Below are 14,938 nucleotides of genomic sequence, written 5' to 3' on the forward strand. Positions count from 1 at the left end.
CCATCTAAAGAAGTCTCAGCAAGCCACATGGAGAGACCATGTAGAAAGAGGAGTGGGGAGGGGAGAGGGAGAGACAGAGAGAGAGGGGGAGATCCTTGCCAAGGCCTCAGACATGTGAGTGAAACCATGTTGGATTGGATATTCTAGCCTGATAGCCATCAGACTGTAGCCTCATGAGAGACCCCTAAGCAAGACCAGCAGAGGAACTGCCTGGTCAACCCACAGAATCATGAGAGATAAAAGCTTTGTTTGCCGTTGTTTTGAGTCTCTACATTTTAGAGGGTGGTTTGTGATAGAGCACTAGCTGGTTGAAATTCTTGACCTATTTATACATAGGTCCAACTCCCGCTGTTTTCTATACTGGAGAAAACAGTTTCTGATTATTTTCTTTTCAGCACTTTTCACAATTTATAATGATGTATTTATTGTTTTATAATCCGTTCAGCATCTGGTACCCTAATTAGACGGTCGCTTCATGGTGTAGGCACTGGATGTTTTATTGACCTCTGCATATCTACCATTACAGAGTGCCTGGCACAGAGTAAGCACGAAGAAAATGTCTGTTGAATGAATGAGTGAATGAAATTTAAAAGTTTCCAGCATTTATTTGTGAGATTGCCACCGCCCGCCCTCCGCCCCAACACCTTCCCTAGTACAGAGACAAGAATCTTCAAATCTTCTCTGGTGGCTGTTCAAAAACAATTTTTGAGATTTATTTTTATCTTTCTTTATAAATCATACTTGTTAAATCATAATTCTAATTTGCTTCTACTACACACCTGCTCAGCAGATTTTAATGATTCCTCATCGGTAAGAACATAGAAAAACTGAGCTTTCCCGTGGTGGTTCAGGCCCACCTTTGTCTGCAGATCCAGTCTTTTTCCATTGTCCCTTTCCTGTCCCCCTGGCCCCCATCACTCGGAGTTCCTTGTTGTGACCTGAACCACTGCACATGTTTCCACTTTCCTGGAGTTTCTCTTCCTCTAAATTCTTCTTTTGGAAAGCCTTTGCCAATGATCCGTGGGTTGAGCGGACATCCCTTCTTTGTATCTGTGAACCAACCCTTGAGTCAAATCCTTGGGTGGCCACAGGAGCTGTTTTTGAGACCCAGGAAGAAGTTCAGAGATTATAGAGCCCTGGACCAGGTTCTGGGGACACGGCTCCTAGAGCCAGCTTTACCAACATCCAGCTCCAGGCCTTGTGCGGTTATGGAACCTGCCTGGGCTGCACTTTTCTCTCAGTGGAGCTTAGGTAAAGGGATTGCTAAGGTCTCTTTCAGCGCTGAGGCTTTCATATTCAAATTTCCTTTATGGCGACATAAGAACAACCAGCCAACTTTTGTGCATTTGGGTCAGAATTTGGCTGACTATAGCATCAGCAGTTTTACATGAACAAATTTTTCAATTTCATTAGTATAGCCAAGTTAATTCTGCTGGGTTGGCAGTGTGTTCTGAGAGGCAGGGTGGCCACTGGGGCCAGGAGTCAGGAAAGCCTTGTGCTGTCACGTTTCCCGGCCACTAGCTGGAGGGTAGACCAGCTGGAGGGCAGCTGAGAGACCTCTCAGATCTCATCCACTTCATTTCTAAACTGGGGATAGCAATAATATGTGTTTCACTCATTCTAGGGTTGTTTTTTTGGAGGGGCTAATGTGTATAATACGGCAGTGCTTTGACAGGCCATTAAGTTATTGAAACACAATTTTTGATTTATTTATCAGAAACAGAGATTTTATACATTTTTAATATATTTATAATAAATATATTATATATATATTTATATATATAAAATCAGAGATTTTATCAAAATGAAATCTCCTTTCAGCTTCCCTTCTTTCATATGCTGTTGGACAGATGAGATAGGGGAGAGACTGTTGTCTCATGAGAGCCTTCAGAGTTTAAGATACTGGTCATACAGGTTTTTTTAAAACTCCTTACAGCAATCCTTTAAGAGAGGAGTTGTATTTGCTAGGATTCTTTCAGTTGTCAGTGACAGAATCTTATTCAGCTTAGTTTAAGTGAAAAAAAAAAACACAACATGGGGTGGGGTAGAAGGTATTTACTTTGTTAATATAACTTAAAAGTCCATGGGTAGGCATAGCAGGATCAAGGAGCTCAGAAGATCCTTTAACATTTTTTGTTTTAGTTCTTCTCTCTGCTTTTCTCTATGTTGGTGGCATTTTTTTCTGGTATACCCTCTCTACATGGTAAAAAAGATAACTCCAGGGCCAAAATAAGCTCAAGTCTTTGAGCTTGTTATCTCAGGAAAAAGACAAGTAGATTTCCTCTCTTTTTCCCAAAGGCCACATCAAATTTTCCATAAAGGACCAGTGCTGGATCTGCTTTAGTTACCTGTCACCCTGAGACCACTTTGTTCAGAGGTAGGAGGTGGATGACTCGATTGGCCAACCTAGCCGCCATGTTTATTATAGTCAAATCAATCCAGGGGCCAGATTCCAGGTTTTTCTACAGCTTTTTTGGGTCCATGAAAAGCTTAGTTAGCTCAGACCAGGCTGCAGGTTTCGAGTCAGGGATGTGAGAGCTGGGAAAAGATGCAGAGGTGACTGAGCCCAACCCAGCCCTGGCCGGAGAAGAGAAGGGTCTTGTTCCAGGTCACATGTGATTCAAAGCTACTCCTGGTCCTTTCCTTTTCCTGTGTCACCTCCACTGGAAGGGTTACACGAATTTCTCCTGTCAGAGCAACTGAAGGATCCTTCCAGAGAGAGGGGCAAAAACTGGGTCACATGCAGGTTACATCAGACGACCCCCGGGACTCTCCTCCCATTTCCTCTCCCCGCCTCTCTGAGCCACACTCTGGATAGATGAGCCGCATTTCGTGTGGGGCTGAGACTAGGTCCTCTGAGTTTCATCAGTCCACTTTCTCTTTTTGCACCTTTTTTTTTTCCATGGTGGAGGTGGTTCCTGGTACAGAGTCTGCCCCATATTATGAAGCCAAAAAGAGAAGAAATCAAGGGGGAAAGCACTGTGATCATCACCAAAGAGGCCCCTTGCCAGAAAGAAAAGCCTGTGGGAGAGAAGAGCCTGTGTTGACAGTGTGTCATGGGGGCTGGCTCACATCTGTGTAGGCGGGAAGGAGGGGCTGCTGTGCCCAGTGGTGCTACTTGCGATGTCCTAAAGGCTTCTCCAGAATTTCCCCATCAACAGACTCTAGAGGATGCCATTGGCAAGTCATGAAAAATGTATCAAGGGCACTGCTTGTTTCATGGAGGTCAAAGCAAGTGGTCATAATCTCAAAGCTAGAAGATGAGTATTCATGGGAGATAATGCTGTGTTTTTCCTGACTTTATGCAGCTATCCAGTTTTCTTTATCTAGCTCCTCCTTGGTAAGCCAAGGAGCTTGTTTGAGTTTGGTAACTGGCTTCCTCCTATGGAGCCCTGGTTATCATTTGCCCAGTGGTTGTTGCATGGCACTGTGGCAGCAAGTACCCTCCACATGTGACTGTGCTTTCCTCCACCTAGAGACATCCATGGCTCCCTGTCATCCACAGAAGAGAGCCCAGGCTTCTTCCATGACCATGCAGGTCTGGCTGACCCCTCCAGTACTTTCTGTTGCTCCTCTTAGTCATGCAGTTACAGTCAAACCACATAAAATTGTTTGTGGATTGCTGGACACTCCACCCTTTCTCACGCTTCTGTGTCTTTTTCCATACAGTTCCCTCTTTCGAGAATGACCTGCCTCCATCCACCTTCCACCTTCAGGATCCAGTTCAGACGTTACCTCTACTCTATAACCTTCTTGATTCCTCCCACCCCTCAACTGTGCTCCTGCAGCTCCACCTTCTCTGTTATATATCTTTTGTCTTTTTATGTGTCTGCACGGAGGAGATATAATTAAGGGAAAAGAACTTTGCACTCTGGCCTGGATTTAAAACCTAGCTTTACCCCTATAGCAGGGCATTTGGGAGCCTCTCTGTCTTTACTTGTAAATGTTGTTGTTCAGTTGCTCAGTCGTGTCTGACTCTTTGCAACCCCATGGACTGCAGCGTGCCAGGCCTCCCTGTCCATCATCAACTTCCGGAGTTTACCCAAACTCATGTCATTTGAATCAGTGGTGCCATCCAACGATCTTGTCCTCTGTTGTCCCTTCCTTCCTTCTATCTTTCCCAGCAATGGGGTTGTTTCCAAAGAGTCTGCTCTTCGCATCAGATGGCCAAAGTATTGTAGCTTGTAAATGGGCATAATGAATTCTCCTGAGGTGTTTCATTGAGGATGAAAATGAGCCAGCCTGTGATGTGCTTAGCATGGAGCTTGGCACATGGTTGTTCTCAATAAGCAGTAAGGGTAGTGGTGTGGCTAGTGTGGTTATTACTGAATTGTGACATTGTCACAGTGAAAGGGACCTGAGGGGTCATTCTTATATTTGCAAAGCCTGATTCCTACTCCCTTGTCTGATGGTCACGCAGCTTCTGCTTGAACTCTGCCATGTACAGGGAGCTCACTTTCTCTCTGATCTTGTGATCCTTAATGCTGATGATGTGGAGGTTTTTCGGTACTTAGGTTAAGTTATTTGTCTATTTGGGGAACGGTTTTAATTCCTGAACCAAAGATCTTATTTTTTGTTTTTATTTTTATACAGTTTCTTTCAATGGTTATACTACGCTTACAGTTGTTACAAAATATTGGCTATATTCCCCACGTTGTACAAAACATCCCTGTATCCTATCTTCCACCCAGCAGTTTGCATCGCCCCTGCCCCATCCCTTGATTGCCCCACCTCTTTATATTGGTAACCACTAGTTTGTTCTGGTGGTTTGCAACAAACTGTTAGTTTGTGTCTGTGAGTATACTTCCTTTTTGTTTTATTCACTAGTGTGTTGTATTTTTTTTAGATTCCACATATAAGAGATATCACACAGTGTTTGCCTTTCTCTGTGTGACTTACTTCACTTCACATGTCCTATAAGTCCATCCATATCACTGCAAATGACAAAATTTAATTCTTTTGAATGGCTGAGTAGTATTCCATTGTGTATGTATGTCACATCTTCTTTAGATATTCACTTGTTGATGGACACTTAGTTTGCTTCATACCTTGATAATGGTAAGCAATGCTGTTATGAGCATTGGGGTGCACATATCTTTTGAATTCGTGCTTTTGGTTTTTTTTTGGATACCCATTTGTGGAATTGCTGGGTCATATGGTAATTCTCCAGCACCACAGTTCAAAAGCATCGATTCTTCGGCGATCAGCTTTCTTCACAGTCCAACTCTCACATCCATACATGACCACTGGAAAAACGCTGGAGAAGACTCTTGAGAGTCCCTTGGACTGCAAGGAGATTCAACCAGTCCATTCTAAAGGAGATCAATCGTGGGTGTTCACTGGAAGCACTGATGCTAACGCTGAAACTCCAATACTTTGGTCACCTCATGGGAATAGTTGACTCACTGGAAAAGACTCTGATGCTGGGAAGGATTGGGGGTGGGAGGAAAAGGGGACGACAGAGAATGAGATGGTTGGATGGCATCACCGACTCAATGGACATGACTTTGGGTGAACTCCGGGAGTTGGAGATGGACAGGGAGGCCTGTCGTGCTGTGATTCATGGGGTCGCAAAGAGTCGGACACGACTGAGCGACTGAACTGAACTGATGGTAGTTCTATTTTTAGTTTCTTGAGAAATCTTCATACTGTTTTCTGCAGAAGCTGCATCAATTTACATTCCCACAAACAGTGTACAAAGATTCCCTTTTCTTCACCTCCTCCCCACCATTTGTTATTTTTATTCTTTTTGATGATAGCCATTTTGATAGGCGTGAGGTGATATCTCATGGTTTTGAATTGTGTTTAACTGATGAGTAAAAATGTTGAACATCTTTTCATGTTCTGTTAGACACTGCCTTTCCTCTTTGGAAAAGTGTCATTTCAGTTTTTCTGCCCATTTTAAAATCTAGTTGTTTGTTTTTTGATCTTGAGTTTATATGTGTTGGACATTAATCTCTTATCAGTCATATCATTTGCAAGTATTTCCTCCCATTCAGTTGGTTGTCTTTTCATTTTGTCAATGATTTCCTTTCCTGTGCAAAAGCTTTCAAGTTTGCTTAGGTCCTATTTGTTTATTTTTGGTTTTGTTTCCTTTATTTTAGGAGACAGATCAAAAAAAAAATTCTGTGATTTATGTCAAAGGGTGTTCTGACTATGTTTTCCTCTATGAGTTTTATAGTATCCAGTCTTAAATTTAGGTCTTTAATTCATTTTGAGTTTATTTTTGTATATAGTATTAGAGAATGTTCTAATTTCATTCTTTTACATGTAACTGTCCAGTTTTCTCAGCACTAATTGAAGAGACTGTCTTGTCTCCATTGTATATTCTTGCCTCCTTTATATTAGTTGACTATAGGTGCATGGGTTTATTTCTGGGCTTTTTATCCTGTTCATTGATCTCTGCGTCTATTTTTGTGCCAGTGCCATACTGTTTTGATTACTGTGGCTTTTGATTACTGTTGGATTGTGTGAAGTCAGGGAGCGTGATTCCTCCAGCTCTCTTCTTTCTCAAGACTGTTTTGGCTATTCAGGGACTTTTGTGTTTCCATACAAATTTTATTTGTTCTAGTTCTGTGAAAAATACCATTGATACTTTTATAGGGATGGAATTGAGTTTGTAGATTGCCTTGGGTAGTATAGTCATTTTAATAATACTGATTCTTCCAAACCAAGAACACAGTATTTTTTTCCATCTGTTTGTGTGATATTTAGTTTCTTTCATCAGTGTCTTTTTGAGTACAAGTCTTTTACCTCCTTAGGTAGGTTGATTTGGTGGATTATTAATTTGGCAATTATATGTTTGTATATATATGTTATGTATATTTATGTGTATATGCAGTCGGACACAACTGAAGTGACTTAGCAGCATGTTTGATTAATGATGTTTTGCCATATAAAATTTCCTGAAAGGTCTTACTCAAAAAGCGGGGATAGGAAGTTGCCATGGAAACTGACCTCCAAAGCAAGGTTGCCAGTGGAAATTGTAGCTTGTAATGTTATGTTGCTACAGCATGCAGGCATACCCTGTCTGTGATAGATAAAGAGACAACAAAATCCGAGTGACATAATAACAGTGTATCCAAAAGTAGTAATATTTTGCAGGCAGAGAGAGGACAAACTCTTTCTGATGTGGTTTAGAAATAACCTTCAATAAGAAGCAAGGAATCCTGAGGTGTTTTATGGTACTTTGACCTCAGTTTTCTCATCTGTGAAGTGGGAGCATTGGTTACTCAGAGATGGAATATGGAAAAGGCAGAGGTGGGCTTTGACCCTGAGAATTAAGTACTCTACTTCCCCATGCAACAAGAGCACATCTTTCTTTACTTTTTAAATCTGAGGTATGTATTAAAATCCCTTAAAGTATTAATTTGAAATAAAATATTCTATTGCTTAAAGAATTTGAAGATGTCTAAATTAGATTATCTTTAAGGTTCCCCTAGCTCCAAAAACTACTTTGACTCTAAAATAAAGTTATGTCCTTATTAACTTTCTCATACATGTTTACTTTTTTAAAACTTTTCTAAAATGAAACAAAATCATGCTTCATAAACTTATAAAGACTATTTTTGTTCCTCCTTCTCTGATTAGCTTATTTAAAAAAGTGAAAGGTTATTTCTTTTCTTTTTCTTCCAAAATTTGCTTTTCTCTGACTTGATTAACATCCCAGTAACACAAAGAAAAAGTCATAGATATGGTGGATGGTAGGAAATTGAGTATCATCCTTTTAAATTCCCTTCTATCCTTTCTTTCTAGGCCAGTCCTTGGAGAAACCATGATGTAGTTAAAGTATGTATTCAGCAATATGCATCTTTCTTTTCAGCATTTCTTCTCCCCAGTTCTTTCCAGATGACCTCATAGAATCATAAAGGTGAAACAGACATAAAAAACTTTTTGCATAAATTCTTTAAAGATGTGGAAAACGGGATCCTATGAAGGGGACAGTTTTGTATTGGATAAGGTAATGAGTCATAACTCAAACTCTGGCCTTTTCCAGTTCAATTCTCTTCCTGGTAGGTTTAGATAACCTTCTTGTGTTTCAGTTTTCTACTGTAAAATGGAGATAATAATAGTATTTTCTTTATAATATTGTTGGTATTATGTGAGTATAGAGCCCTTAGAACAGGGTTGGGACCGCAGAAAGTTTCAGTATGTGCTCACTATTTTTATCATTACTATGCTTCCATATTATGATAGCAGGTTGCCCAAGGTATACAGTCTGATGGGAACTCCATTTGGGTATCATACACTGTCCTGCATCCCCCAAACAAGTCATTAAAATAACCTCTTAATGTCCGATTCCACCAGGTCACTGTTCCGAGCTTGGTGACATTGGGTGAGTAAATTGGTTTCATTTAGGTAAATGAATTTTATGTTAATATGTTGACTGCTTAATGCTGCCTTTGCCTTTAACTCAGTGGAACTGTAAGTGCTTCCAGAAACTCCTTAAGGACCAAGTTTAATGAGGTGACTTAAGATTGTTGTAGGTGAGTGTGTGAGTTCTTTTCAGTCAAAAAGTTCTGTCATCTCACTTTGAAGCAGATACCTTTTCCACTGGAATGAATGGGGCACTCTTAAATCTAATTTATGGAAAATCAATGCCCACTTCCCAATGGATGAGCATTTAGGATTTAAACACTCTTAAAATTTTCTTTATCAGGGCCACTTGAATGGAATTTTACTTGAGCAATGGAGAAAAGCTAGTTCTCACCTTTACATTTATCTTAATTTTGATAAGCAGGCAAATATCTGATGGACAGAAAAAGAATACTGGGAGTGTAACTGGAAGAATCATTAACTGCTAGTGGAGGAAAGTACCATTATGGGGGCAAGTTGTGTCTTGAATCTCAGGAGCCCTGAGTCCCAGGTTTGACATGGCCCCTGGGAAGTGGTGATGGCTGCATTTAGAAGGGAGTTTGACCACCAGTTTGTGACGTCAGGGCTGAAATCAAATTGTCAGAGTCTTTCTTTTTCTGTCTTTGGTCTCTTTTTGAATCCCACCTCCCGCCTCTCCTTGTGGCTCAGCTGGTAAAGAATCCATCTGCAATGCAGGACACCTGGATTCAATCACTGGGTTGGGACGATCCCCTGGAGAAGGGAAAGGACACCCTCTCCAGTATTCTGGCCTGGAGAATTCCATGGACTGTATAGTCCATAGGGTCAAAAGAGTTGAAAAGACACGACACTTTCACTTCTTTCCCTCCTCCCCTTACTGATCCCATTCTGTTCGAGCAATTCACTTTATTGACATTGTGAATGACCTCGGGGGACTCAGATACTGAGTTGTAGCCTCGTGGAGCCGAAACTCCTCTCCACTGTCAACATCTGCCCAGCACAGCCTTGCAGGGACCCTTTGAGAGTCTGTCAGTGGAAACTCCTACCGCCTTACTTTTGTTCATATTTTCACACCATTTTTTGGCGGCGGGGACGGGGGAGAGAGATGAAGACTCCCATTAGGAAGAATATATCGGGACTTTCTAAGTGTGATGTGTGGTTACTTTAGTCCCTGTCAATTGCTTTAATATTTCAAAATGGAACTGGCTCTCTGGCGGGCGTGGAAGTGAGCGCTGTGAATGAAAGCTCCAAGCACGAACTCCGCGGAACCTCACCTTGGCTGTTTGCCCCGCCAGCCGCCGGGGAGGACACAGACCTCGGTTTCCTGGGGTTTCCGAGTGAGGTGCCGTGCTATTCATTTTGTGCGGGCTTCGGGAGCCATCGGCGCGCGGGGCTGGGGGCCCTGCGCCGCGGCGGGCCGCCCTGGCGCGCGCGGGTCTCCGGGTGCGGGGCTGGAGCCCCGCGAGCCTGTGCCCCGCAGACGGCAGTGCTCCGCGCGCCCCTCCCTTCGCGCCCGCGGGTGCCAGACCTGACGCCGGCCCCTGCGCGCTCGCAGACGACTCTTCGCAGTTGTCAGTTTTCTCGCTTGTCAGCAGAGCTACTGGTAAGTGACAGAAAACAGAGAAGGGGCGCGAAGGCAGCGGGGCAGGGAGAGAGGGACCGGGAAGGGGAGCCTCGGGGCGCCCCAAGGCAGGGGGCGCTGGCGCAGCCAGGGTGCGCGGCCTCAGGGTCAGACAGACCGGCCGGCGCTGGCCCCTTCTGGGCTCATCCCTCACCCCGCTCTCCCCTTCTCACTTTCTCCCTCCTCGCCGCCTCTCCTCCCTTCTCGGTCCTCCCTTTCCCCTACAATCCTTCAGCTGCCCCACGGTTCGCTCCCGCGGCTTTGTTTGAGGACAAAAAAGAAAAAAAGAATACGAGTAGGTCCGAGGTGATTTTTCCTAGAGCAAAAGCACAATTCCTACCCTTGGCAGTAGCCCGGGAGCTGGTTCCCGCAGCTGCCTCCGGGGGGCATCTGGGCCCAGGGTCGCCGGCTTTCCGGGCCCGCTTTAAGCCAGGATTTGGGGGCGCAGAAAGGGGAGCGCACGCAGAAAGTGAGGCAGACGCGCGGCGCCGGGCTGGAGCTGGAGGGCTGGACTGGGCGAGGAGGCGGGAGGGGACAACCCAAACTCACTCGGGCCTCACTCCCAGTGATAACCTGCAGCTATGGAGTCACCCACCAAGGAGATTGAAGAATTTGAGAGCAACTCTCTGAAATACCTGCAACCCGAACAGATCGAGAAAATCTGGCTTCGGCTCCGAGGGCTGTAAGTAAACCTGTTTACTTCTCTTGCCTCATTTCCCTCTCTCATCAGTATTTTAACTACACAGCCCCGGTCACGACTGCTCACCCTCACTCCTGCATGGCCCTTTAAATACAGCGGGAGAAGTTCCACAACCGCTTCCTAGTTAATTACAGTCACTGCTGCCTTTCTTTCAACAATGAGACTTGTCTTTCTGAGTGCTGTAGAATGCCTTGCTGTTTCCCAGTAATGCTTTCTTTGAGGAAGGGGAGATGTCCTTAGATTTCACTTACAGTATAGCTCAATATTCATTAAGATATTTCTTTTTTTTTTTTTTTTTCAGTTGATCAAGGGAGAAAAGTTTGGGGACTCAGATCACAGATTTTTAATCAAAGGAAGAGTTATTCTCTGGAAAATGCTTGCAGACACTTTGGCAGGTGGTCCAAGAACTTACCAGCAGTTCAAATTCAATATTCTTTCTGGTTGTTAAATCTTCCTCTTCCTCTCCCTAGCCTACTGCAACTTCAAATGTTTTCTTAGGATTCTTTCTAGCAGGAAAAGAGTTACTGGAAGGAAGGGCTGTTTTTGGAGACAGTAGGGTTCAGAAACAATATTGGAGTTTTCTAGCAAGATCTGAACACTGAAATAGGTCATTTGTTTTCAATATGGCCAGAGTTATAGCTGGACTGAGGGACAGAGATCTCTGAATTTCATTCACTTCATTGGGTTTTGCCTGTTTTTGGGTGCTGAGGAGAAGTGACCTGAAAGTACATGTTTTTGTTTTTTTTTTCCGTGAAAAGATTTCTTAAACAATGAACTGCTGGTTATCCCAGTCAGGAAGCTGCAGTGAGAGCTGTATGGTTACGGCTTGCTTCTCAATTGACCAGGTAGGTTCCAAAGATACCTTCCATAACCACCAGATATTTGCCATCAAATATCTAGGGCAGATTAAAAAAAAAAGGTTTTCTCCAAGTATATTCTCCAGATACTCTGTTCCTACCAAGGGTGGTGATAGGAAAACCAGCTCCTTCGTAGTTTGTTTTGCTGCAGTTATGTTTTTGAAAGCACATATGTATGCCTACGCACTTACACACACACACATACCCCAAAACAAATCAGAAAGGCACTGATCTGAGTTATCTTCATCTTGGGGGAGACTATATTCCAACCAGGATATTCAGAGTTTCTAAAGGAAAGCAGTAAGATAGGTGTTTCTTTAAGGCATCCCTATTTAAAGTGCACTTTGTAAGAGCCCTTCCATCAGTAATCAAAGTGAGTTTCATTGCCATTGATCTAAATGGGAAACCATGCCAAGTAGCATGCCTTTTGCATTGTTTGGCTGCTGCAAGCAGAGGCTGTAAACTTATGTGGAAATCTTGTCTTTTTGGCTGGCAGGCTCTTCCGACAGTTGATATGCATGCAATGCAGCACCTCTTTCACAGAGGTGTTTACAAGTTCACGTCCTACGTAATGAACATTCCAGCTCATCATCTTGAGGTGCACACGGAAAGTTTGTTGCATCCACAGAGTCTGGGTCCCTGGTATACAGCGGCAGGGTATTGTCAAGTTGGTCTCCTTGCCACCCCAGCAGGAGGGACTCATGTGCACATACTCAGAAACGTTTTGGGCTGCTTTCAACCAGCTCAACAGAGTTACTCAGGTTGGAGTAGAGGGTTGGAGCAAATCAGCCAGGCTGAGGTGGGAAACTCATATGAAAAAGTCTTTGGGGCTTACAATGAACACACTGTCTCGTAACTTCTTCTGTTTCATCAGTTAGGTTTCTCTCCCCAGATAGCTGGGGTGTGATGTATCTGCAATTTTGTTTTCATGCCTCTCGTGTTTATCCAGCACCCTGTACTTTTGAACATAAAAGGTGTGGGTTGATTCTTTTCCAAGCATGTGTTTTTGAGTCCTTCTCTTTTTACCCTTCCTGCTGAAACATCCTGCTCAGCAGCAGTCCCAGGAGATCTGTAACTTCACGTTCTAATTTGAAAAAGGACATGTTACTATTGTTATGACAATAGTATTTTTTTCTGCTCTTATAGTTCTTACTACCACTTTAAAACAAAACAAAACAGTAGTGCTATAATAAGTTGCTAAAGATTCTGGAGACCAAAGCACATGCTTTTTTATACAACTTGGAATAACACTTCTGCAGTTAACAAAATAGAAACATTAGGAGATGGAAGGATGTGTATCTATTTGTCTGCACGGTGCATTAACAATAAGAGGAAAGAAGCTGCTCTTCCACGTTTTAGAAAGACTCAATAGCCACAGTTGGATTTTTACACCAATTTATTATCATGACACTTGTATCAGTTCAGTTCAGTTCAGTCTCTCAGTCGCGTCCGACTCTTTTTGACCCCATGAATCACAGCACGCCAGGCCTCCCTGTCCATCACCAACTCCCGGAGTTCACTCCTGTATGGTAGGGGCTTTATACGTGATCAGAGATAGTCAGGAATTCGGTTCAGCTCATTTGAGAGCCATCTAAGTTCAGGACTTGATCATCTCCTGCCTGGACTGTTCACTGGTATCTGTCTCCTTCTTGTAAGTATTGTGCTTATTTAATCAACTTTTGAATTTTTCATCTCCTCAGTTAGAATGTAAGTTCTTTAGGGTGGTGACTGTGTGTGTCTTGCTCACTGCTGTAACCTCCAGTGCCTAGAACAAGCTTTGGTACATAGTAGGTACTTAATCAGTATGTGATGAAAGAAGCATGAAGACTCAGAGGTAAACTTTTCAATATTCAAAATGAAGATTATAGGCTTATAGGTCCCATGCTACTATCAACACAATAGTTCATGAACTAGATGGGTGGTGGGTTTAATTAACATCATTGCCCAGGTTGGGCACAGGAATCTAAACTAAGGTGGAAAGTTGGGAAGGCCAAGGCTTATATTTAGCTAGGTTCTCTCATTTCCTCCCTTTCTCTCTCCTCTTTTCTGCACTGGTCTGGAGTGGTCTTTACCAGCAGTAAGAGGATTATTGCCAAGAATCTACAGTGCCGAGAATATAGAGGATGATCCTCTGTATAAGCCCCACACATCCCCCTTCCCACTCTCTACTTTCTTCTTTAGCATGTTTCAGTATCTTGACACTATATGTTAAATTTATTTGTTATGTTTACTTCCTCCAACTAAAATATATGTTCCCTGAGGACATAGTTCTTTTTTTTTTTGGTCTGTTTTGGTTCCTGAAGTATCTCCAGTGCCTACAAATACTGTGTGCTCTATAGTAAATTACCAATACATATTTGAAAGCTAGGACTCTGACGTATTTCTCCAGGAAAAAATTAGGAAGAACTCTTAATCTAACCTTGTAACATCCTCAGCATACTCATAGTACATCAAATATTGGAAATGTGAATTTTAAGCACTGTCTACCACCACTGAGATGACAAAACCCTGCAAGCCCAGGTGTTTATTGTGACAGCTCCCTCTTCCCTTGAGGGAGGTGCTGCCCACCAATGTGTGGAGGCCATCTGTGGTTCAAGGAGTGGGTGATGTTCCTCAGCCTCTCCCCATAGCCCTCTCCCACGCATGCTCACATCTCTCTAAGCCGGAAGGGAACAAACACTGTACACCTGAGCCTTCTTAATTATATCTGTCAGGGGGGTGCTGTCCTCTTGTATTTCTGAGAAGAACCTTTTTTTGTGAGTGTTTCTGTTTCCTCCGTTGTCCCCCAAGTGCCATTGTCCTTGCTCTTTCCTCTGTAGGAGTGGGTGGAATTGTTAAGGGCCCCTCCCAATGGCTGTTTTGTTAGGGAATCTTCCAGTCAGGGAAAATATGATGACTGCACTTGCTTCCTCTGGTGATGAGGGGGAGCCTCACGGTGCTCTGGCTTTGAGTCATAACTTGTACCTTGGGTCCCAACCAAGAGTTTTTCTTGTTATATGATGGCAAAAGGGTGCTCTCTCTCTCTTTTTTTTTTTTTTAATTGAGGGCAAGAGAACAGGTTTCACTTATTTCTTGGCATTTATTGTCACAATGGTAATTAAGCCACCATGTATTTGTTTTGCCCAACTATGAGGTAGTCAATACAATAAATTTTATGCTTATATAACACTCTGTGAAGATGATTGATGCTCTTTTCACATTATCTAAAATAGTATTATGAATATAAATGGAGGTATGATTTCTTATGTTTATTGCCTTTTTCTTCCAACTAAAATACAAGTTTCATGAAGGCATAGTATTTTGGGGGTCTGTTTTGGTTACTGAAGTGTCCCCAAATGTATGGTTATCAGGTTCACAGACTGGAATTATTGTTTCTATCTATTCAGCATGCTTTCCCACCCCCACCCCCCTTATTATGGCAGTAGA

General features: G+C 43.0%; 1 protein-coding gene across 6 annotated transcripts in view; it reads left to right on the forward strand.

Moving 5' to 3' along the window:
• The window catches only part of PDE1C (phosphodiesterase 1C), a 525,292-nt gene that overhangs the window by 195,522 nt on the left and 314,832 nt on the right, over positions 1-14,938 (forward strand). Inside the window, exons 1-2 of one of the 6 annotated variants that reach the window (XM_055420917.2) lie at positions 8,027-9,937; positions 10,535-10,637. The exons of 4 other annotated variants lie outside the window; for them this stretch is intronic. In XM_055420917.2, the coding sequence (XP_055276892.2) occupies positions 10,537-10,637 (101 nt within the window). In that variant the 5' untranslated portion in view covers positions 8,027-9,937; positions 10,535-10,536. Of the gene's footprint in view, positions 1-8,026; positions 9,938-10,151; positions 10,638-14,938 lie in introns of those variants that run through there. One more of the 6 variants, XM_088834594.1, reaches the window with a different exon arrangement.

Source organism: Moschus berezovskii, chromosome 3, assembly GCF_049115385.1.
Source record: "Moschus berezovskii isolate FMDL1 chromosome 3, NW_MosBer_1.0, whole genome shotgun sequence".
NCBI lineage: Eukaryota > Metazoa > Chordata > Mammalia > Artiodactyla > Moschidae > Moschus > Moschus berezovskii.